The sequence below is a fragment of the Nicotiana tabacum genome, chromosome 5 (genome assembly GCF_000715075.1).
Source record: "Nicotiana tabacum cultivar K326 chromosome 5, ASM71507v2, whole genome shotgun sequence".
NCBI classification, from domain to species: Eukaryota; Viridiplantae; Streptophyta; class Magnoliopsida; order Solanales; family Solanaceae; genus Nicotiana; species Nicotiana tabacum.
The window spans coordinates 84,594,359-84,619,634 of NC_134084.1; the positions used below are offsets into that span (position 1 = coordinate 84,594,359).

At 38.9% G+C, this 25,276-nt stretch overlaps 2 protein-coding genes across 2 annotated transcripts; one reads left to right on the forward strand and one right to left on the reverse strand.

Moving 5' to 3' along the window:
* The first annotated feature begins 15,586 nt into the window (after positions 1 to 15,586).
* Positions 15,587 to 16,951, forward strand: LOC107830504 (uncharacterized). Its single transcript, XM_016658092.1, has one exon. It carries the CDS (start codon positions 15,587 to 15,589, stop codon positions 16,949 to 16,951), a length of 1,365 nt encoding a protein of 454 aa, XP_016513578.1.
* A 5,312-nt stretch (positions 16,952 to 22,263) lies between these two features.
* LOC107811634 (ras-related protein RABA4d-like) lies at positions 22,264 to 24,530 on the reverse strand. The gene is made up of 2 exons (XM_016636599.2): positions 23,982 to 24,530; positions 22,264 to 22,823 (listed from the first exon to the last, which is right to left on the reverse strand). The coding sequence occupies exons 1-2, from the start codon at positions 24,206 to 24,208 to the stop codon at positions 22,376 to 22,378; spliced, it is 675 nt and encodes a 224-aa protein (XP_016492085.1). The 5' UTR covers positions 24,209 to 24,530; the 3' UTR covers positions 22,264 to 22,375.
* Between the last annotated feature and the right edge of the window lie 746 nt (positions 24,531 to 25,276).

Here is a 25,276-nt window from a genome sequence, read left to right on the forward strand (position 1 = left end):
TGTACGAGTTGAGATCAACTCATTGTTATCATTTTGCACAACAGTCATTCCCCCCTTTTTCGACACACATTGGACAGGGCTAACCCAATTACTATCAGAGATGGGGAAGATGATTCCCGCATCTAACCATTTGATCACTTCCTTCTTTATTACCTCTTTCATGTTTGGGTTCAGCCTTCGTTGATGTTCTCTGGAAGGTTTGTGCCCTTCTTCCAAGAGAATCTTGTGCATACAGAAGGCTGGGCTAATACCCTTTATGTCTGCCATGGTCCAACCAATGGCAGTCTTACTTTCTTGCAGTACCTGTAAGAGCTGTTTTACCTGCACATCTAGCAAACCAGATGATATAATAACAGGCAAAGTAGAATCAGGGCCTAAGAAAACGTACCTGAGGTGAGCTAGGAGCGGCTTCAGCTCCAGCTTGGGTGGTTCCTCTACTAATGGCTTTGCTGGAGGTGTAGCCCTTTTTTTCTAACTCAAGGGACTCGAGCTGAGGTTCCCTTTTCCAGGATCCTTAGCCTTCAAGTGCCATGACCCACTCAGCTAACCCTTCACCATCCATCTCTTCTAAATTTGTCAGACATGCCTCCAATAGATCTTTAGCAGTCAGGGTCACATCATCTTCTTACAGGATCACATCCATTGCCTCCACTAGAGAGCAATTAGCATATTCACTGGATCTCCTCATAGATTGCTGAACATTGAATATGACTTCTTCATCATTCAGTCTCATTTTTAATTCCCCAGTCTCACAATCGATCAGTGCTCTCCCAGTGGCCGAAAATGGCCTACCTAAAATGATAGGTATCTCCTCATCTACCTAACAGTCCAGAATAACAAAGTTTGCAGGGAACACGAACTTCCCCACTTGCACCAACACATTATCAAGAATCTCAGTAGGCCTTTTTACCATGCGGTCCGCTAGCTGCAGCAGCATCGAAGTCGGTCTAGCTCTACCAATGCCCAGTTTGGAGTATACAGCCAGAGGCATCAAATTTATGCTGGCTCCCAAATCACATAATGCCTTTGCAAAGGCATAACTCCCAATCGTGCATGGAATAGTGAAGCTACCTAGGTCTGACATCTTTTGAGCCATCGGTTTGGTCACTACTGCGCTGCAGGTCTGCGTCAGAATCACTGTGGATAGGTCCTGAAAATCAAACTTCCGTGACATTAGGTTTTTCATCATCTTCGCATAACCTGACATCTCCCTCAAGGCATCCATCAAAGGAATATTCAACTGAATTTGACGCAGCATCTCCATGAATTTCTTGTATTGATCTTCCTTCTTTTGTTTTACCAGTCTCTGAGGGAATGGTGCAGGTATCACCCTTTGTGCATTGTTTGCTGGCTTCTCTCTATTGGGGTTCTGTGGCACAAGAGGCACCACCTATTCTGCAGCTTGTTCATTTACCTTAGCCTTACCCTTTTCATCTTGACCCTGTTCAACCACCACTTCAGTCAGAGTTAATGGTTCATCTACCTCTAGTGGAATTGGAGTGGCTGGCGTAGTCTCTTTGCTAGCTTGTGCAACCTCCTGCTCTTAGTCTAAATCTCTCCCATTCCGGAGACTTACTACCATCAGCTAATTCGGGTTTTGCTCCTTGGGGTTAATATTTGTGTCCACTGGCAATGTTCCCTAGGGGCGGTTGTTTAAAGCCATAGACAACTTCCCCAACTGAGTTTCAATGTTCTTTATAGCTGAATCATGTACTGCTAACTTTTCTTGCATCTTACCATTTGTCCCAATGAGTTGCTGGAGCATCCTCCTGATCTCTACCATGTTGTTATCTTGTTGTTGAGGAGGTGGCTGATATGTCAATTGTTGTTGGTTCTGCTGTGGGTAGACCTGTTGTCTCTAGTGGTATGGCACCATTTGGCCTTGAATTTACATGCCCCCAGGCTGAGGCATGTTAGGTCTGTATTGCTGATTTGGTGTCGGTCTCCACTGCTGTCCTCCTTGTCTCTGACCCCCAAAGTTGTTAACATAATTCATATCTTCCCTTGCCCCTTGATTTTCACCTTCTCTGCTCCATGAACACACATAAGACTGATTAACACAGGGTGTACACAGTCCTTCATTTGTCGTGTCAACAATATGCACCTGTTTGGTACCCATCTCATCTATCTTCTTTGTCAAAATACTCATCTGAGTCATGAGTGTGGCCTGTTATCTGCATGCGAATTATTTGGGTCAAGAGGAACTGAATGCACTATGGGTGCCAGTGTTGTACCTCTAGTCATCCACCCCAAATTCTGGGATATCTTGTCAAGAAGGACTTTGCACTCGGTGAATGTCTTACTCAAAAATGCACCTCCAGCTGAAGCATCCATATTGGCCTTTAGATTGTCAGCTAACCCCATATAGAATATCTAGCCAAGCATCTGGTCTGGAAGCCATGGTGAGGACACTTCACCAGCATCCCTTTAAATCTTTCCCAAGTTTCTTGCAAGGTCTCAGTCGGCTGCTGCTTGTACTGCAATATTTCATCAATTTGCCTTGTAGTCTTGTTGGGCAGGTAGAACTTATTCAGGAACTGCTTTACTAATTCCTCCCAGGTGACAATAGAATTGATTGGGAGCGAATTCAGCCAAGTCCGAGCTTTCCCAGTCACAAAGAATGGGAACAGTAATAGCTTGATAGCTTCTGGGGTCACATTTGGCTGCCTTTGAGTTACACAAATTGACAAAAAAAAAATTAAATGTTGCTGAGGGTCTTCAATGTGTGATCCGGAGAACAATCCTTTATTCTGTAGCAGATGCAGCATGTTGTTGGTGATCTGGAATGTCTCCGCTTGAATTGCAGGCACAGCTATGGCAGTTGCCAGGTTGTCAGCTGTGGGTTGAGCCCAATCATAAAGTGCAGCTTCTGGCACAAGAGGTGCCACCACTCTGACGTTTGGGTCAGCTGGCTCATCCCTGATGTTTCCGTTGACGCTCTCTACGTCACCCATGTCAATTTCAAGCTAGTGTGGTTGTTGTGATTGTTGGATCCTCTTGTTGGCACGGTTCAATGCCCTGAATATTTTCTCAGGGTCTGAAAGTCTTTCAAGCAGTTCTCCAGTCCTCGAAGAATTTCTAGGCATACACCTAAATTCTACAAGAGTTCAAACGTTAGAATTTCAATAAAAATTGTTTAACACCTTTGGAAATTGATTTGAACTAATAATTTTAACACTACTTCTAAGTTGTAATAAATAACACCGTTAGTCCCCCGGCAAAGGCGCCAAAATTTGATAACGCCCAACTATGCCTTTTAAAGGACAAAGCGGTCGCTGCAAATATAATCCGATTTTAAGTCCGAAATTGAATCCTCAGGGAACTAACCTATCTATTACACTCTTCGGAAATGTTATTATCAACTCAATCAATCTTTAGATGCAAGATTTTTTATCAATAAAGATTGGGTTTTTGTTTAACTATTTCAACTACTATTAAAAATAACAGTAAGCTAAAACAAAGATAATTCAATGGTAAAAAGGTCTAGGGCAGTGATTTCCCCAATTGCTAGCTTAGGTCTTGACTCTTCTGCTATAATCTCGCCGTAATACTCTATGAGGATTAAGAGTTATGGGTTATCGTAATTATCTCTCGATCAACTACAATAATTTACTAGAGCATTCTCTCGAACTACTCTAGCTGACAAGAGTTATGCAACTCTAAAATTATCCCACCAAAGTTTTGTTATCTCTAAACCCACTTTTAAGTTCAAGTAATGAATCTCTTCAATTACCCAAAAGTGGTGTTGTTCAACAGCTATCTAACCTAATATTCTTTCTCAAGCAATATAAGGTAATTAGACACGATTAATCAAGGGCCCATTCAATTAATCACCATACAAAACGTAGTTGAACAATCATATCATAAATCCGGCTCGATTATAACAACTTGAGTCAAACTTCAACCAACAATTGGTTCCATCAATCCTAGATAAGTATTTAGCTACTCATAACAAAATAAGAGAAAACTACTAAATTGTTCATAATGTAAAATTGCAAGAATTAAAAGGAGATAGAAAAACTCTAATGTTTGGTTGATCTTCTCACTCTTGTTCTTGCCTCCAAAAGTAGTCTAAAATCAGCTTAGCACAATCTTGGACGAGTTTCTAAAGCATATAAGGATTTTACAAAAGTTTTCCCGATTTTACACTTTGGTCCTCAAACTTTCCAGCAACGTGAACAGTGCACCGCGGTCGACCGCGATGAATGCTGACCTTTCTGCCTTACGTTGTTAATCTACCGCGGTCGCGGTGGCCTTCTTGCCCGGGCCATTTATGCTTCTTTGTGTTTGGGTACTTCTCGAGTGGGCATTTTTCTTCACATTATCGCCTCCAAAACACTCCATATTGCTTCCTCTCATATAATATTCCCTGCTAAACAAAAGAACACTATTTAGAGCATTTTGTTGGCAATTTATCTATAAAACAACAAAGTATGGTCGTATTAAGGTGTAAATATCAACTATATAGCCTACTATCAGAAATCATAATTCTAGACTTCCTTAATCTTTTCTTCAACCTGTAGTATCTTTAGTGTTAATTCACTATTTTAATTTGTTAGTTAATTAGTTAAACACAAGAATCTTAATATCTATAAGTTAGGAACTGTTCAAGCTTGTATTGTTGGTGATAGTGAACAACTGTAGTTAAGCCTTAGTTTTCTGTGGGATTCGACTTCGGACTTGAAAACCGAATTATATTTGCAACGACCGCTTAGTCCTTTTTATAAGGCATAGTTGGGCATGATCAGCTCCATTTGTGCTAAAGCTGTGTCATTTCGACTGTGCTGCTGTAACAGAATACGGAATGGAGAATGATTCCACGAGTAAACTTCAGATTCGGCTGCGAACTCTGGCTCTAACTAACCGCCATCCTACGCCAGCTGGTCAATCCTGTGGGGATGTCACTCATTTCACTCATCGCCATGCTCTCCAAGAATTCAACTCGATCGAGGGTTTGACGTACAACTTGTGCAAGTTTGAACATTGTACTGGGTACATTTGCAGTGGTTGCAATTACTTTATCGACAAGAATTGTTTCTCCATTCCATTCAAGATTCAACATATGTCTCATCCTCAACACCCTCTTAAATTTACTCGTTTCTTAGATTTTGTGCATGAGGATCTCAAATGTTCGGGATGCCTTGCTGATTTCAAAGATCGTGGCAGGGCGTACTATTGTGCCCCGTGTAAATTTATTATTAATCGTCATTGTGCTGGAGCTCCCAAGACCTTGACCTTGGCGGATAATGTATCTTACGCGCTCTTCTTTTCATTCCCTTTCAAACACGAGAATGCAGAGATCAAGTGCAACTTTTGTTCCGGGACAGTGTTGATTAAAGACGGATTGTTATACTATAATCTGGAGCGTGATGAAGCTTTTCACGTTTTTTGTGCCCTCAACAAAGAATCCGGATTTGATCAGGACAAGTTGGACATGTTAGCTATTCACGCTTAAAGGAAATGAAGATAGTTTGATTTAACAGAAGTACATCCTAAGCAAAACCTATGTTTGTCCAAGTTGCACTATGTGTCTCTCTGAATCCGTCCGCCTTGCTAGCTTGTCCAACAAATCTTATTGCCCTTTTCTTGATCGTTTTTTTTTTGGTAGTGTTATAAGATGTTTGTTTGTTTATCTCTTTTTCTGTCTTTTTTGTTTCCAGCTGGTGTGCGCATCTGCTGTTTAATTGGTTTTAGTTATAGTGTTTGTGTTTGTTTTAGTTTTTCTTCTTTTCTTGATTTCTGTCTTCAACGGAAATAGTAGTTTTTGATCGACATCAACAAAATAGACTTTGTGTCTATCTTTGAACCATTCATAAGCAGTGCGAAGATTGAGGGGTATATGAAATTTCTTGGATTTCAAAACTGCCTTGCTAATACTAATGGCCAAATTTGGTCTTTTTGGAGACAAAATTGCCAAGCTACTGTAATCACTAATGAGGAACAACAAATGACTTTGAAACTAAAGATTGATAAGGTGGATAAAGAGCTTTTTATGTCAGTAGTATATGCTAAATGCGCGTCTACTGAGAGGAAAGAGCTATGGGATAGTTTGGAGGACACATATAATACCATTAATGGACCTTGGTGCATTGGTGGAGACTTCAATAGTATTATGGAACCTGATGAGAAATTAGAAGGAAAACCTCATAGAATCCAAAGAAGTTTTGACTTCACAAGCTGTATGGAGAATTGTGAAGTAACTAATCTTGGCTACTTCGGATCCAAATTTACTTGGTGCAATAATAAAAGACAGAGAAAGAGGATTTGGAAGAGACTTGATAGGATTTTCATCAATGATGCTTGGGCACAACAATTTCAAACCAATAATATTAGGCACCTAACAAGAACTGGTTTTGATCATAGGCCATTATTGATGAAATCTTATAATAATATGAGCAGCAATGTGAGCTATTTCAGGTTTCTTGGTTTCTGGATACATCAGCCGGGATTCAAAGAAATAGTGAAAGATGTCTGGGATACCAATATTAAAGGAAATTCAATGTGGAGACTCCAACAAAAGTTGAAGATGCTAAGCAAAAAGGCTAACTCAGTGGTCAAGAGAAGTTGTCGGAAATGTGTATGAACAGGTATCAAAATGGGAGGCTTAAATGCAACAGGTAGAAGAGATGGATCAGGTGCAAAACACTGAGCAAAGCAGATAAGAGATGAATAAATGTCATGCTGAATATGTTAGATGGATAGGTATGCAAGAGCCCTTATTAAAACAGCAGTCCCAAATCAAATGGTTTGAAGAGGGAGACTGTAATAGTAAGTACTTTCATAGTGTCATAAGAGATAAGAGAAAGAGACTACAAATACATAGAGTCAAGAATCACAAGAGTAAATGGGTGAAAAGTGATGAGAAAATTAGCAAAGCTGGAGTTAGACATTTTGAAAAGCTCTTCAACCTACCACAGACTGAGTTAAATTTGGATTGCTTAGATTGCATATCCAGCTGTGTGTCCGAGGATGAGAATGAAATTCTTACATCCATCCCCCAAGAAGAAGAGATCAGAGAAGCAGTGTTCAATATGAGCGCCTCTAGCGCAGCTGGTCCAGATGGGTACAACGGAGCTTTCTTTCACAGTTGATGGGAAATTATCAAAGATGACATCACAGGATTTGTGCAATCCTTTTTCAATGGTAAAGAGCTAACTAAGTTTTACTCTCACACATGCTTAGTTCTCTTACCAAAGAAAGAATTACCAGAATCTTTTTCAGAGTTCAGACCAATCAGCCTTAGTAATTTTAACAGCAAGATTATCTCCAAGATCCTCTCTGAAAGACTGAATCCAATTCTCACCAAAATGATATCGAAAAATCAAAGTGGATTCGGAAAAGGTAGATTGATAACTGAGAATGTATTGCTTGCTCAGGAAATTGTGCAGGGAGTTACACAATATAATTGAGGGGGTAACATGGTGATTAAACTAGACATGGAGAAGCCCTACGATAAAATGTCCTGGAAGTTCATCTATGCAGTTCTTAGAAAATTTGGTTTTTCTGAAATCTGGATAGACATCATCAGTAGACTCCTATCAAATGTATGGTATTCAATCATTGTAAATGGAAGTAGGAAAGGCTTTTTTACTTCATCTCAAGGCCTCAAACAGGAGGATCCATTGTCACCTTCCTTGTTCATCATTGGATCTGAGGTGTTGTCAAGACTTCTTAACAACCTTAACCACAATGAAAACTTTACTTCCTTCTCCATGAATGTAAATGGCCCTCAAATTAACTATCTGGCTTATGCAGATGATGTGATTATTTTCATCGGGGGAAATACTAAGTCCATCAAACTAGTTATGAAGCTGATCAAGACATATGAGAGGGCCTCAGGCCAAAAGGTGAATGCCGACAAAAGTCTTTTCATCACTGCTCTGAAAATCAGATCTGGGAGAATTAACAGAATGAGGAAGAAAACGGGTTTTATGTATAAGCAATTCCCCTTTGCATATTTGGGATGTCCTATATATGTAGGAAGGAATAAAATTTGTTACTTTGATGATATAGTAGCAAAAGTAGTGAGGAAGCTGGCTGGATGGCAAGGTAAGATGTTGTCATATGGGGGTAGGATTACTCTGATCAAGAATGTTCTGCAATCGTTACCAATTTATACCTTATCTGCCATGTCCCCTCCAAAAGGAACTCTAACACTCATCGAAAAACATTTCTCTAGATTCCTATGGGGAACAACAAGAGACAAGAACAATTATCACTGGTGTTCCTGGAAAAACTTGTGTGTACCGAAGGATGAGGGAGAAATTGGTGTCAGAAGTATGGAAGAAATCAATGAAGTGTGCAGCATGAAGAGATGGTGGAGGTTTAGGACCAAACCATCTCTATGGGCAGATTTCACCAAAGCCAAATATTGTATCAGGGCTCATCCCGTGACCAAAAAGTGGGCAGCCGGAAATTCTCACTCATGGAAAAGTCTATTACAAAGTATAGCGAAAGCTGAAAATAACATTAGGTGGAAGGTTAATTCAGGAGAATGCAGTTTCTGGTGGGACAATTGGACCTATAGAGGAGCTCTGGCAGCAAGGTATCCAAGCAATGGTGGATCATCAAAACTCATGGTAAAAGAGTTCTTCAGTGGGGAGGATTGGAATTGAGAAAAACTAAGAAGACTTCTACCTGAAGAGGAGGTCATTCATATTACAAGCATTAAAATAGGGAGACAAGATCAACAAGACTATGCTATCTGAAATGACACTGAAGATGGAATGTTTTCGAACAAATCAGCTTGGCAATTGATTAGAATGCAGAAACCAAAGAATTCTTTCATCAACAAAATTTGGCATAAGAATGTCCCTTTCAAGATTTCCTTTTTGAGCTGGAGGTTAATTAAGTGAAGGCTACCATTTGATGATATCATTAGCAGATTTGGAAACCAGATGGTTTCTAAGTGTGCATGTTGCACTTCACCCAAATGTGAAACATTACAACATGTTTTCTTTGAAGGGGAAGCTGCAAATCATATCTGGAAGTACTTTGGTACATCACTTGGGATGCAATTGCAAACTGATTCTATCAATGGTGTTCTCAAACAGTGGTGGCAAAGGAAACCAAGTAATTTGGTGCATAAATTGATATTGCAAATTACTCCTATAACTATATGTTGGGAGTTGTGGAAAATGAGTACTACTTGCAAGTATGGTAACAAAAAAAGTTCCATCACAGGAACATGTAATATCAGGTAGTGTGGAACATTAAGGCTGTGATTAATAGAACCTTCCCAAACATACAACTACCACCACATTGGCATCAAATTTGTGACATTGTGGAGAGGTTGAGACCAATTCCGATTTGGAAACAAGTACAGTGGTGCACACCCGAGACTGGTAGAATTAAGATAAACACAGATGGGAGCTACATTAAGGCAACTGGTAATGCTGGTATTGGAGGAATTGCGAGGGACGTAAATGGTAATTTTATTATGGCCTTCTCGATTCCGATAAGGTGTAAGAGTAACAACTTTGCTGAAGCCATAGCTGCTAAGTTTGGAGTAGAGTGGTGTATCCAAAATGGTTATAAAAATATTGACTTGGAGATGGATTCGTTGTTGATTGTTGAGATGCTAAGAAAAAGGTCCACCAAGAACAATAAATTGAAGATGGTGATTGAAGAGATTGTACAGAGCCTTGAATTAATCAATGTATATGTCATGCACTGTTTAAGGGAAGCTAACCAGGTAGCGAACTCCTTGGCAAAAATGGCCACTTCACAGAATGATGATATTGTCTACCTCTCCTATCATCAATTGCCCAATGTTGCAAAAGGCCCTTTTCTACTAGATAAGTGGCAAATGCCTAGTATTAGGATTAGGTATGACAAAGCTAATTTTTTTGTTAGTTAAGTTGTATTAGAAAGAGAAGGGAGATGTCCATACGATCCCTTCTCTACATATTGTTGTGATGGTGCAATAGCAGTCTATCTTGTTGTACTCTGAGCTAAGGCATAGCCCCCCTCATTTTGTATCGCAGCAATATATCACAGCCCAGATTCATGCTGGGAAAGCTTTATTTAAAAAAAAGATATAGTAGTTTTTACCATGAGCAACAACAGACAGGAGAAACAGGGAATGGACAAGGGGTGCTTAATAACTGAAGAAGTTTGTTATTTTTGTAGTATCCAGCTCTCTGTCCCAAAATATTGTTCTATATGTTGAAGTTTGGCAAAATGCCAAAGTCCCACATTGGTTGGGAGTTAAGTTTGGGGGGGATTTTTCCCCTATAAAAGAAGGCCTAATGTTTAGGATTGAAACACACCTCTCATTTGCCTTCTCATCTGTTTAAGGCATTTGTATCTTCTCTCTTTAGTATTATTTCACTTGTATTTTTGGAGTGAAATAAAATATTGGTTGTGTCCGAGGAGTAGGCAAAATTAACTGAACCTCGTAAATTCTGGTGTTCCCTTTATTGTTGCTTTATTGTCTTATTTATTATTTGGTGGCTGTCATAATTTTTGGTATAGTAGTTGTGACTTATTCACACTATATACATTTGGCTTCCGCAACAATTGGTATCAGAGCCAAGGTACTGTCTAAGTATGCTCTGTGGTTGCAGCATAGTCTGATCTTCCACATCAGAAAAGATTTATCTTGGTAACTGAGTCAAGGTTCTGTCTGAGTATGCTCTGTGGTTGCAGCTTAGTCTGATCTTCCACACCAGAAAGGAAATAATCTTGATTTGTGTCGTCAGCTATTAAATAATATTTGTGTCAAAGATGGGAGACAATAAACAAGAAGAATCTACATCAAGTGTCAACAATACGTCATCATTGGCATCTTCGCTTATGACAAGAATTGTGTCAAATGCGAAATTTGCGGTCGAAATTTTTGACGGGTCCGGACATTTTGGGATGTGGCAAGGCGAGGTTCTAGATGTCCTTTTTCAACAAGGGCTAGATCTGGCCATTGAAGAAAAGAAACCAGATGTTATTGGAGAAGAAGATTGGAGAATTATCAACCGTGTTGCTTGCGGTACCATTCGATCCTACCTTGCTAGAGAGCAGAAATATCCATACACAAAGGAAACTTCTGCAAGTAAATTATGGAAAGCACTGGAGGATAAATTTTTGAAGAAAAACAGTCAAAATAAATTGTACATGAAGAAGAGACTGTTTCACTTCACCTATGTTCCTGGTACCACGATGAATGAACATATCACCAGTTTCAATAAGTTGGTTACAGATTTGCAAAATATGGATACAACTTATGATGATGGTGACTTGGCCTTGATGTTGTTGGCGTCACTTCCCGATGAGTACGAGCACCTTGAAACTACTCTACTCCATGGAAATGACGAAATTTCTCTCAGAGAAGTTTGTTCAGCTTTGTACAGCTATGAACAAAGAAAGCGAGAAAAACAGAAGGGCGGAGAAGGAGAAGCACTGTTTGTGAGGGGTCGTCCTCAAAATCAAACGAGGACAAAGAAGGGAAGATCCAAGTCAAGATCCAGACCCAGCAAAGATGAATGTGCCTTTTGTCGAGAAAAAGGGCACTGGAAGAAAGACTGTCCGAAGTTGAAGAATAAGGCCAAACATAACAATGGAAAGGCTATTATGGATTCAAATGTAGCTGATTGTGATGATTCAGACTTCTCATTAGTTACAACAGAGTCATCAACATCATCAGACATATGGTTGATGGACTCGGCTTGTAGCTATCATATGTGTCCCAACAGGGACTGGTTCGTGGAATTTCAAGAAGGAGAATATGGAGTCATCCACACAGCGGATAACAGCCCTCTTACCTCATATGGCATTGGTTCAATACGATTAAGGAACCATGATGGAATGATCAGAACATTGATAGATGTTCGATATGTACCGGATTTGAAGAAGAATCTCATCTCTGTGGGAGCCCTAGAATCAAAAGGGTTCAAAATCATTGCAGAAAATGGAGTGATGAGAGTATGCTCCGGTGCACTAGTGGTAATGAAGGCTAATCGGAAGAATAATAATATGTACCGCTATCGTGGCAGTACAGTTATTGGGACAGCGACAGTGACATCCAGTGACGACAAAGAGGCAGAAACAACCAAGCTATGGCACATGCGCTTGGGACATGCTGGAGGAAAATCCTTGAAAACTCTATCAGATCAAGGATTGTTAAAAGGAGTAAAGGCTTGCAACTTGGAGTTTTGTGAGCATTGTGTTAAAGGGAAACAGACAAGGGTTAAATTTGGTACAGCGATCCATAATACTAAAGGCATTTTGGATTATGTACACTCTGATGTTTGGGGTCCTTCCAAAACACCTTCATTGGGTGGGAAGCACTATTTTGTAACCTTTGTTGATGATTTTTCTTGAAGAGTGTGGGTGTATACAATGAAAAACAAAGATGAAGTGCTGGGAATTTTTCTCAAATGGAAGACGATGGTGGAGAATCAAACAGGCAGGAGGATCAAGTGTATTCGCACAGACAATGGAGGTGAATACAAAAATGATCATTTCAATAAGGTCTGTGAAAATGATGGCATCGTCCGATACTTCACTGTTAGACATACACCACAACAGAATGGAGTGGCAGAACGTATAAACCGGACCTTGCTGGAGAAGGTACGGTGTATGTTGTCCAATGCTGGCTTGGGCAAAGAATTTTGGGCTGAGGCAATTACATATGCATGCCACCTCATTAATCGTCTACCATCTGCTGCTATTGATGGCAAAACACCATTTGAAAAATGGTACGGAAAACCTGCTGTAGATTATAACTCTTTGCACGTGTTTGGCTCAACTGCATATTATCATGTGACGGAGTCAAAATTGGATCCAAGGGCAAAGAAGGCTATTTTTATGGGAATTACTTCTGGAGTCAAAGGATATCGCTTATGGTGTCTTATGACAAAGAAAGTAATGTTCAGCAGAGATGTTACCTTTGATGAATTTGCTATGGTAAATAAGGTAACAGAAGATACCAAACAAAATGAAGGTGCTTCTAAGCAGGTGGAGTTTGAGGGAAAATTTATTTTTCCTACACAAGAAGCAGAGGAGGAAACAAATGAAAATTACCCTCTGGAAGGAGAGCCAGTAGAGGAGATTCCAACTCAGGAATCTCAACAACAACTTGAATCAATAGCAACCAGCAGGCCAAAAAGAACAATAACGAAACCTGTTCGTCTCATAGAGACGGTTGCTTGTGCAACCTCAATTGTAGCTGATGATGTTCCTACTACTTACAAAGACGCTGTCCAAAGTTCAGAAGAAGATAAGTGGAGGATTGCCATGAATGATGAAATACAGTCCCTTCATCAGAATCATACATGGAGATTGGCCAATCTCCCGAAGGGAAAGAAAGCAATTGGGTGCAAATGGGTATTTGCAAAGAAGGAAGGATTTCCTAACCAAGTAGATGTTCGCTACAAAGCAAGATTGGTGGCCAAAGGATATGCTCAAAAGGAGGGAATTGATTACAATGAAGTGTTTTCTCCAGTTGTAAAACATTCCTCCATTAGAATTATGTTGGCTTTGGTAGCACAATTGGATTTGGAACTAGTTCAGATGGATGTAAAAACTGCGTTTTTACATGGAAACTTGGAGGAGGAAATCTACATGACTCAGCCAGAAGGATTCAAAGTTGCTGGAAAAGAAAATATGGTGTGCAAACTTGAAAAATCGTTGTACGGATTGAAACAATCTTCTAGACAATGGTACAAGCGATTTGACGAGTTTATGTTGCGGCAAGGGTACAAGAGAAGCAAATACGATCATTGTGTGTATTTGCACAAGCTTAAAGATGGTTCCTTTGTATATCTTCTCCTATATGTTGATGATATGTTGATAGCTTCCAAGAATTCGGAAGAAATTGATAAGTTGAAGATTCAACTGAAGAAGGAGTTCGAGATGAAGGATTTGGGTGAGGCAAAGAAAATTCTTGGCATGGAGATAATTAGAGATAGACGTTCAAAGAAACTCTGTTTATCTCAAAAGGAATATTTGAAGAGAGTACTTCAACGTTTTGGCATAGATGACAAGACTAAGCCAGTTAGTACTCCACTTGCTTCCCATTTTAAGCTAAGTACTACTATGTCGCCAATGGATGAAGCTGAACGAGAATATATGTCAAAGGTACCATACGCAAATGCTGTTGGTAGCTTGATGTATGCAATGGTTTGCACAAGGCCTGACATTTCACAAGCTGTTGGAGTTATTAGCAGATATATGCACAATCCAGGGAAGGAGCATTGGCAAGCTGTGAAGTGGATTCTACGGTATATTCATAATACTGTAGATGTCGGGTTAGTTTTTGAGCAGGAAGACAATCAGTTTGTAGTTGGATATTGTGACTCAGATTTTGCGGGTGATATGGACAAACGAAGATCAACTACTGGTTATGTGTTTACTTTTGCAAAGGCACCAGTTAGTTGGAAGTCTACTTTGCAGTCAACAGTTGCTTTGTCTACAACAGAGGCAGAGTACATGGCTATTACAGATGCTGTGAAAGAGGCAATTTGGCTTCAAGGATTGCTAAAGGAGCTTGGTGTTGAACAAAAAGGTATCACAATTTTTTGTGATAGTCAAAGTGCTATTCAATTAGCGAAGAACCAAGTTTATCATGCAAGGACGAAGCACATTGATGTTCGGTATCATTTCGTACGAGAAATTATAGAAGAAGGTGGAGTCACGGTGAAGAAAGTTCATACTACAGAGAATCCTGCTGATATGCTGACAAAGGTGGTGACTGCGGTCAAGTTTCAACATTGTTTGGATTTGATCAACATTGTTGAACACTGAAGATTGAAGATGAAGACACAACCAAAATTTGTTATTGAGAGAGAATTGAAAATGTGGAATTTTGCCAAGGTGGAGATTTGTTGATGTTTGGCAAAATGCCAAAGTCCCACATTGGTTGGGAGTTAAGTTTGGGGGGATTTTTCCCCTATAAAAGAAGGCCTAATGTTTAGGATTGAAACACACCTCTCATTTGCCTTCTCATCTGTTTAAGGCATTTGTATCTTCTCTCTTTAGTATTATTTCACTTGTATTTTTGGAGTGAAATAAAATATTGGTTGTGTCCGAGGAGTAGGCAAAATTAGCTGAACCTCGTAAATTCTGGTGTTCCCTTTATTGTTGCTTTATTGTCTTATTTATTATTTGGTGGCTGTCATAATTTTTGGTATAGTAGTTGTGACTTATTCACACTATATACATTTGGCTTCCGCAACAATTGGTATCAGAGCCAAGGTACTGTCTAAGTATGCTCTGTGGTTGCAGCTTAGTCTGATCTTCTACATCAGAAAGGAAATAATCTTGATTTGTGTCGTCAGCTATTAAATAATATTTGTGTCAAATATGGGAGACAATAAACAAGAAGAATCTACATCAAGTGTCAACAATCCTGAACAAACTCACTAGAATAAATTTAGAGTCCAAGTTGTCTTGTACTACTATTTCCTTATATATTATTTAATAAATATTAAAAGTGAAAATAATTGAGAATATTGGTTAAACTCATGTACGTTCAAACTACAGAGGTTTCCGTGTATATCTTTTAATTAGTGTTCGTGTGAAGGGAGGACACCGAGAGGTCTCTCTTTGTCTAAATCTTCTTCTAACTTTTGAGTTTTGACAAAGCTTAGAGATGTATATTGCTGGCAATAAACCGCTGGATATGAATGAAAACGAAACTCAAGAAAAAGTTGGACCTAAAAATCGAAGAATAATGACGAATTTACTAGGAGCTGCTTTTGTTGATGATGCCTCAGATCCTCCTCCTCCTCCTCGTGGGGGTGACTTGAATCACTTCAGCCATCGTCATCCATTGCTGCGATTACGCCTTGGGGAAAGTGAAGGAATCAAATGCAACTTTTGTGATATCATCATCTCTGGTCGGGCTTTTGCTTGCGAGCATTGTGATTATTACCTTCATGAGGTGTGTAGTAAGTTTCCTAGAGAAATTCGCCATGATTTTCACCCCGGTTATGACCACACTCTTGTTCTTAGGCCCTTTAAATCCACCGCCCACGAGCAGTTTCATTGCGCTGCTTGTGGCTATGGTGATGATTCTGATGATTCCCTGTTTCAGTCATACTATTGCTGCGAGTCGTGCAATTTCAATCTTCATGTCGAATATGCTTCTATACCCATAACCTTGTCCCGAAAAGTGAAATACCAACTTCACCTGTTCCTTTCCTTTCCAATAACCAGTGAGGCTGCTGCTCTCTCTTGCTCAATTTGTTCTAAAGCAGTTCCTACGTCGGGTTACTGGGTATTTTACAACCATGATCATGATTACTTGTGTCACTTCGACTGTGCTGCTGTAGCCGAATATGGAGTGGAGAAAGATTCCATGGGAAAACTTCAAAACCGGGTGCAAACTCTGGCGATCACGAATCGTCCTCCTGCTCGTCGAAGTCAGCCATGTGGGGGCGTCACACATTTCAGTCACCGCCATGCTCTCTTGGAATATAACCCGGACAAGCCCCTGAGTTGCAGCTTGTGCAACATTGAAGCTTTCACAGGCTACTTTTGCAGTGGTTGCAATTACTTTATTGATAAGATTTGCTTTTCCATTCCATCCAAGATTCAACATATGTCTCATCCTCAACACCCTCTTAAATTTACTCGTTTCTTAGATCTTGTGCATGAGGATCTCAAATGTTCGGGCTGCCCTGCTGATTTCAAATATCGTGGAATGGCATACTATTGCGCCCCATGTAAATTTAGTATTGAGTTTTATTGTGCTGGAGCTCCCAAGACCTTGACCTTGGCGAATAATGTATTTTACGAGCTCTTCTTTTCATTCCCATTCAAACACGAGAATGCAGAGATTGAGTGCAACTTGTGTTCTGAGATAGTGTTGATTAAAGACGGATTGTTATACTATAATCTGGAGCGTGATGAAGCTTTGCACGTTTCTTGTGCCCTCAAAAAAGAATCCGGATTTGATCAGGACATGTTGGACATGTTATCTATTCAGCGCTTAAAGGAAATGAAGATAGTTTGATTTAACAGAAGTACATCCTCAGCAAAACCTAGGTTTGTCCAAGTTGCAGTATGTGTCTGTCTGAATCCGTCCCCCTTGCTAGCTTGTCCAACCAACAAATCTCCACCTTGGCAAAATTCCACATTTTCAATTCTCTCTCAATAACAAATTTTGGTTGTGTCTTCATCTTCAATCTTCAGTGTTCAACAATGTTGAATTGTTGCGGAAGCCAAATGTATATAGTGTGAATAAGTCACAACTAATATACCAAAAATTATGACAGCCACCAAATAATAAATAAGACAATAAAGCAACAATAAAGGGAACACCAGAATTTACGAGGTTCGGCTAATTTTGCCTACTCCTCGGACACAACCAATATTTTATTTCACTCCAAAAATACAAGTGAAATAATACTAAAGAGAGAAGATACAAATGCCTTAAACAGATGAGAAGGCAAATGAGAGGTGTGTTTAAATCCTAAACATTAAGCCTTCTTTTATAGGGGGAAAATTCCCCCAAAACTTAAGAGCCCACCGATGTGGGACAAAAATTTGCCAAATTCAACAAATCTCCACCTTGGCAAAATTCCACATCTTCAATTTTCTCTCAATAACAAATTTTGATTGTGTCTTCTTCTTCAATCTTCAGTTTTCAACAATGTTGATCAAATCCAAACAATGTTGAAACTTGACCGCAGTCACCACCTTTGTCAGCATATCAGCAGGATTCTCCGTAGTATGAATTTTCTTCACTGTGACTCCACTTTCTTCTATGATTTCTCGTACGAAATGATACCGAACATCAATGTGCTTCGTCCTTGCATGATACACTTGGTTCTTCGCTAATTGAATAGCACTTTGACTATCACAAAAAATTGTGATACCCTTTTGTTCAACACCAAGCTCTTTTAGCAATCCTTGAAGCCAAATTGCCTCTTTCACAGCCTCTATAATAGCCATGTACTCTGCCTCTGTTGTAGACAAAGCAACTGTTGACTGCAAAGTAGACTTCCAACTAACTGGTGCCTTTGCAAAAGTAAACACATAACCAGTAGTTGATCTTCGTTTGTCCAGATCACCCGCAAAATCTGAGTCACAATATCCAACTACAGACTGATTGTCTTCCTGCTCAAAAACTAACCTGACATCTACAGTATTATGAATATACCGTAGAATCCACTTCACAGCTTGTCAATGCTCCTTCCCTGGATTGTGCATATATCTGCTAATAAATCCAACAACTTGTGAAATGTCAGGCCTTGTGCAAACTATTGCATACATCAAGCTATCAACAATATTTGCGTATGGTACCTTTGACATATACTTTCGTTCAGCTTCATCCATTGGCGACATAGTAGTACTTAGCTTAAAATGGGAAGCAAGTGGAGTACTAACTGGCTTAGTCTTGTCATCTATGCCAAAACGTTGAAGTACTCTCTTCAAATATTCCTTTTGAGATAAACAGAGTTTCTTTGAACGTCTATCTCTAATTATCTCCATGCCAAGAATTTTCTTTGCCTCACCCAAATCCTTTATCTCGAACTCCTTCTTCAGTTGAATCTTCAACTTATCAATTTCTTCCGAATTCTTGGAAGCTATCAACATATCATCAACATATAGGAGAAGATATACAAAGGAACCATCTTTAAGCTTGTGCAAATACACACAATGATCGTATTTGCTTCTCTTGTACCCTTGTCGCAACATAAACTCGTCAAATCGCTTGTACCATTGTCTAGAAGATTGTTTCAATCCGTACAACGATTTTTCAAGTTTGCACACCATATTTTCTTTTCCAGCAACTTTGAATCCTTCTGGCTGAGTCATGTAGATTTCCTCCTCCAAGTTTCCATGTAAAAACGCAGTTTTTACATCCATCTGAACTAGTTCCAAATCCAATTGTGCTACCAAAGCCAACATAATTCTAATGGAGGAATGTTTTACAACTGGAGAAAACACTTCATTGTAATCAATTCCCTCCTTTTGAGCATATCCTTTGGCCACCAATCTTGCTTTGTAGCGAACATTTACTTGGTTAGGAAATCCTTCTTTCTTTGCAAATACCCATTTGCACCCAATTGCTTTCTTTCCCTTCGGGAGATTGGTCAATCTCCATGTATGATTCTGATGAAGGGACTGTATTTCATCATTCATGGCAATCCTCCACTTATCTTCTTCTGAACTTTGGACAACATCTTTATAAGTGGTAGGAACATCATCAGCTACAATTGAGGTTGCACAAGCAACTGTCTCTATGAGACGAACAGGTTTTGTTATTGTTCTTTTTGGCATGCTGGTTGCTATTGATTCAAGTTGTTGTTGAGGTTCCTGAGTTGGAATCTCCTCTACTGGCTCTCCTTCCAGAGGGTAATCTTCATTTGTTTCCTCCTCTGCTTCTTATGTAGGAAAAATAAATTTTCCCTCAAACTCCACCTGCTTAGAAGCACCTTTATTTTGTTTGGTATCTTCTGTTACCTTATTTACCATAGCAGATTCATCAAAGGTAACATCCCTGCTGAATATTACTTTCTTTGGCATAGGACATCATAAGCGATATCCTTTGACTCCAGAAGTAATTCCCATAAAATAGCCTTTTTTGCCCTTGGATCCAATTTTGACTCCGTCACATGATAATATGCAGTTGAGCCAAACACGTGCAAAGAGTTATAATCTACAGCAGGTTTTCCATACCATTTTTCAAATGGTGTCTTGCCATCAATAGCAGCAGATGGTAGACGATTAATGAGGTGGCATGCATATGTAATTGCCTCAGCCCAAAATTCTTTGCCCAAGCCAGCATTCGACAACATACACCGTACCTTCTCCAGCAAGGTCCGGTTCATACGTTCTGCCACTCCATTTTGTTGTGGTGTATGTCTAACAGTGAAGTGTCGGACGATGCCATCATTTTCACAGACCTTATTGAAATGATCATTTTTGTATTCACCTCCATTGTCTGCGCGAATACACTTGATCCTCTTGCCTGTTTGATTCTCCACCATCGTCTTCCATTTGAGAAAAATTCCCAACACTTCATCTTTGCTCTTCATTGTATACACCCATACTCTTCGGGAAAAATCATCAACAAAGGTTACAAAATAGTGCTTCCCACCCAATGAAGGTGTTTTGGAAGGACCCCAAACATCTGAGTGTACATAATCCAAAATGCCTTTAGTATTATGGATCGCTGTACCAAATTTAACCCTTGTTTGTTTCCCTTTAACACAATGCTCACAAAACTCCAAGTTGCAAGCCTTTACTCCTTTTAACAATCCTTGATCTGATAGAGTTTTCAAGGATTTTCCTCCAGCATGTCCCAAGCGCATGTGCCATAGCTTGGTTGCTTCTGCTTCTTTGTCATCACTGGATGTCACTGTCGCTGTCCCAATAACTGTACTGCCACGATAGCGGTACATATTATTATTCTTCCGATTAGCCTTCATTACCACTAGTGCACCAGAGCATACTCTCATCACTCCATTTTCTGCAATGATTTTGAACCCTTTTGATTCTAGGGCTCCCACAGAGATGAGATTCTTCTTCAAATTCGGTACATATCGAACATCTATCAATGTTCTGATCATTCCATCATGGTTCCTTAATCGTATTGAACCAATGCCATATGAGGTAAGAGGGCTGTTATTCGCTGTGTGGACGACTCCATATTCTCCTTCTTGAAATTCCACGAACCAGTCCCTGTTGGGACACATATGATAGCTACAAGCCGAGTCCATCAACCATATGTCTGATGATGTTGATGACTCTGTTGTAACTAATGAGAAGTCTGAATCATCACAATCAGCTACATTTGAATCCATAATAGCCTTTCCATTGTTATGTTTGGCCTTATTCTTCAACTTCGGACAGTCTTTCTTCCAGTGCCCTTTTTCTCGACAAAAGGCACATTCATCTTTGCTGGGTCTGGATCTTGACTTGGATCTTCCCTTCTTTGTCCTCGTTTGATTTTGAGGACGACCCACAAACAGTGCTTCTCCTTCTCCGCCCTTCTGTTTTTCTCGCTTTCTTTGTTCATAGCTGTACAAAGCCGAACAAACTTCTCTGAGAGATTTCGTCATTTCCATGGAGTAGAGTAGTTTCAAGGTGCTCGTACTCATCAGGAAGTGATGCCAACAACATTAAGGCCAAGTCACCATCATCATAAGTTGTATCCATATTTTGCAAATCTGTGACCAACTTATTGAAACTGGTGATATGTTCATTCATCGTGGTACCAGGAACATAGGTGAAGTGAAACAGTCTCTTCTTCATGTACAATTTATTTTGACTGTTTTTCTTCAAAAATTTATCCTCCAGTGCTTTCCATAATTTACTTGCAGAAGTTTCCTTTGTGTATGGATATTTCTGCTCACTAGCAAGGTAGGATCGAATGGTACCGCAAGCAACACGGTTGATAATTCTCAAATCTTCTTCTCCAATAACATCTGGTTTCTTTTCTTCAATGGCCAGATCTAGCCCTTGTTGAAAAAGGACATCTAGAACCTCGCCTTGCCACATCCCAAAATGTCCGGACCCGTCAAATATTTCGACCGCAAATTTCGCATTTGACACAATTCTTGTCATAAGCGAAGATGCCAATGATGACGTATTGTTGACACTTGATGTAGATTCTTCTTGTTTATTGTCTCCCATCTTTGACACAAATATTATTTAATAGCTGACGACACAAATCAAGATTATTTCCTTTCTGGTGTGGAAGATCAGACTAAGCTGCAACCACAGAGCATACTCAGACAGAACCTTGACTCAGTTACCAAGATAAATCTTTTCTGATGTGGAAGATCAGACTATGCTGCAACCACAGAGCATACTTAGACAGTACCTTGGCTCTGATACCAATTGTTGCGGAAGCCAAATGTATATAGTGTGAATAAGTCACAACCACTATACCAAAAATTATGACAGCCACCAAATAATAAATAAGACAATAAAGCAACAATAAAGGGAACACCAGAATTTACGAGGTTCGGCTAATTTTGCCTACTCCTCGGACACAACCAATATTTTATTTCACTCCAAAAATACAAGTGAAATAATACTAAAGAGAGAAGATACAAATGCCTTAAACAGATGAGAAGACAAATGAGAGGTGTGTTTAAATCCTAAACATTAAGCCTTCTTTTATAGGGGGAAAATTCCCCCAAAACTTAAGATCTCACCGATGTGGGACAAAAATTTGCCAAATTGAACAGTGTGCACATCTGCTGTTTAATTGGTTTTAGTTAATTGTGTTTGTGTTTGTTTTAGTAAACTTCACGAACTGTATAGACACAAAGCTAGATAGGCTTTCTAATCAACTTCATTGTTGACAGCAATTATCTATTCTACAGAAAGAAAAAATCATTTCCAGTTATAGTAGGATCTTGGATAAAATAAACAGATTTCCACAAAAGAAGGCAAGAATTCAAGCAACCAAGAGAAAAGATCATGAGGACATGCAGCAGCCACCACTTTTCCCACCAGTATCCGATTCCTGTCCAGGAACAATGATCCTGGTGCCCTTTAACGATTGTGACTTCCCGTAATCTGCACCTGGATTTGCAGTGAGCGTGTTCTTACTAATGATTCGATAAATTTCTGTTAAAATTGTCATAAATGCACTCTCGACGTTTGTGGATTGAAGGGCTGATGTTTCCATAAAGAATAGATTCTCCCTTTCTGCAAATTCTTGAGCATCTTCAACTGGTACAGCTCGAAGACTCCCAAGATCACATTTGTTACCAATGATCATTATAACTATGTTCTTGTCTGCATGACCTCTTAATTCCTCCAGCCATCTAGCCATATGGTCGAATGATTGACGTTTCGTTAAGTCGTAGACTAGCATTGCGCCAACTGCACCTCTATAGTATGCACTTGTTACTGCTCTATACCTGTGTGAGAGACAAGAGAGATTTGTTGAGTTAAAACAATCATCCAATTGGCAAAAGTTATGAGATTATTAAGTATGAGCCTATCACAGGGAAAAATACTGACACCTTAATCCCAAAGTATAACATCTTAAGTAGAATTAATCCAATGCTCTTTCCTTCCACCTATAGTACTATATCACCTCAAAAGGAGGAAGATAAACCAGGAGAATAAATCCATCTAATTAGCTTGATATATACTAGATTGAGATACTCACAGATTCCCCCAAATTCTTCATTAACACTAGAATGCTATTCTAGAAGACAACATGTCTTTGCTGTGTCAAGAGTATCTTTGGGCTGTTTTAGCCCAGCAGCTTTTACCAGGGGCGGATTTATAGCATATTTATGGGGCACGCGAACCTATGATCTCTTGGCCAAAGTAGATATTTTATGTACGTATTTGCTAGAATTGGTCTAATATTAGCTGATGGCATCCATGCTCCAAAGAAGTTAAATGGTGAACTTTGTTGAATGCTTAGTTGTTTACCTAGAAAAGCAAGGATCAATTCCCACTTAATACTTTCTTTTTTCTCCGTTTTTTAGTGGTGCACCCATGTTATAAAAATCCTTGATCCGCCTCTGGCTTTTACCATGAACCATAATAGAAACTAGAAAATAAAGACAGGAGAAATGGGGAAACAGGCAAGGGGCGCAAAAAGGAAGAAGCATGCCAAATATTCTGGTACTTGACATAGGATCATACATTGTTAAGAAGAAATTATGACTTCTATGACACTATTACAAGTAACTTCTGAAAATTGGTAGAAACCAAAACTCAAGAAAAAAACATATATATAGAAATTAGTCCTTAACCATGAGGGCCTAATTTCAATATATAGTTGGCTTGGGTGGGAACATTAAACTTTTTTTTCCTGTTTAACAATTATGTATCTATAGCTCACTGGACCGACTAATACACATTCGCGCTAGATAAGCCCGAGTAAAAGAAAGGCTATCTATTTAAAGGGATCAAACCGAAACCTCGAGTTAAGATTGAAGGATCCAATCATCCCACCACAAGTCTCCGTGGTTTATTAGATTTATTCCTTGTCCATAAAAACAACATAAAAAGTGAAAAAGAGAAGCAGATAAAGAAAAATTAAAGTGAAAAGTGCACACCTTTCTTGTCCTGCAGTGTCCCAAATCTGTGCCTTGACGGTCCTGTTATCTACAAGCAGAGTCTTTGTCTGGAATTCAACCCCAATTGTAGCCTTTGAATCTAAGCTAAATTCATTCCTTGCAAATCTAGCCAAAAGCTGGGATTTTCCAACTGCAGAATCTCCAATTAAAACAATCTTGAAAACATAATCAATCTTTTGATTATAATCTCCATACAAATTCGACATTATACCCCAAAAATCTCCTTTAATCGAAAATGCGTATCAGCCTCTCTTCCTCAACCGATGCCTTTCAAAATCTCCAGATTTTAGCATGTGATCGAGATTAATATCGATCGAAATATTTACTGAAAAAAATCCAAAAGGTTAAAATGACCCTGATGCCAATTTCTCATGCACGATTTGAGTTAGAATTAGTTTTATTGTTTGATAAAGATAATTAATTTTGAAGATCTGTTGCTCCATGCATTCATGGGAGAGTTGAGGAGATACTTGGAAAAATACCAACGGTTAGTACGGGCCCCTTCAACTGTTTTCTGGAAAAGAAAAATGAAACAAGGAAAACAGTTTTTCTTTTGTTTTAATTTTTCCCTGATTTTCTATTAGAGAATGTCATGGACATTGCTAACATATTTAGTAAATCGTGAAAAAAATATATACATTGCTAACATATTTATATTATAATATAAACTAGAAATTTAGTTGTGGACACTAGCTACGTATAAGGAGCCCACTCCATTAGGTGAATCTTTCAAATGTGGACATAATCTTTATTACAGATTTAAGATATACCAGTCTTAGGGTACGCGGTTTGCACGTGTACTAAGATCAATGAATATTATTTAAAAAATACATAAATATTATTAAATAGTGTATTGATTTATAAAATAAAAATTAAGAAAAAAGTGAAACTTCCTGCAAATAACAAATGTGGATCTCATTTAGCAAGATTAATAAAGTAAGAAATCCAACCTATACAATTACTCAAAGGACTTACTGTGATTTATAACAAAATTGCTAAGAAGACTTACTGTAATTTATAAGGACTTTTGTGAGAATATCTTATCAAATTATTGTTATTTTTATGAAATAATAAAAATACAAATAACAAATTGGTAAAAATACGTTTATCAACAAAAAGTTGTTAAATAAAAAAAATTGAAGAATTGAATCTTTTGGTGATTCTGGAAAGAAGATGTTTTGTGTTGTACTCATCGCAAAGAAATCGATAAATGACAATATAAAGTAAAAATATGACTAATATTGACTTAATATTCTAAAAATAATTAATATAAA

What these genes read in the sequence shown, in the direction of transcription:
- LOC107811634 (XM_016636599.2), bottom strand. Translation starts at nt 24,208, where the DNA reads ATGTCGAATTTGTATGGAGATTATAATCAAAAGATTGATTATGTTTTC. An exon ending in GACACTGCAGGACAAGAAAG is followed by an intron (nt 22,824 to 23,981) that starts GTGTGCACTTTT and finishes TCTCTCACACAG; the next exon opens with GTATAGAGCAGTAACAAGTG.
- LOC107830504 (XM_016658092.1), top strand. Translation starts at nt 15,587, where the DNA reads ATGTATATTGCTGGCAATAAACCGCTGGATATGAATGAAAACGAAACT.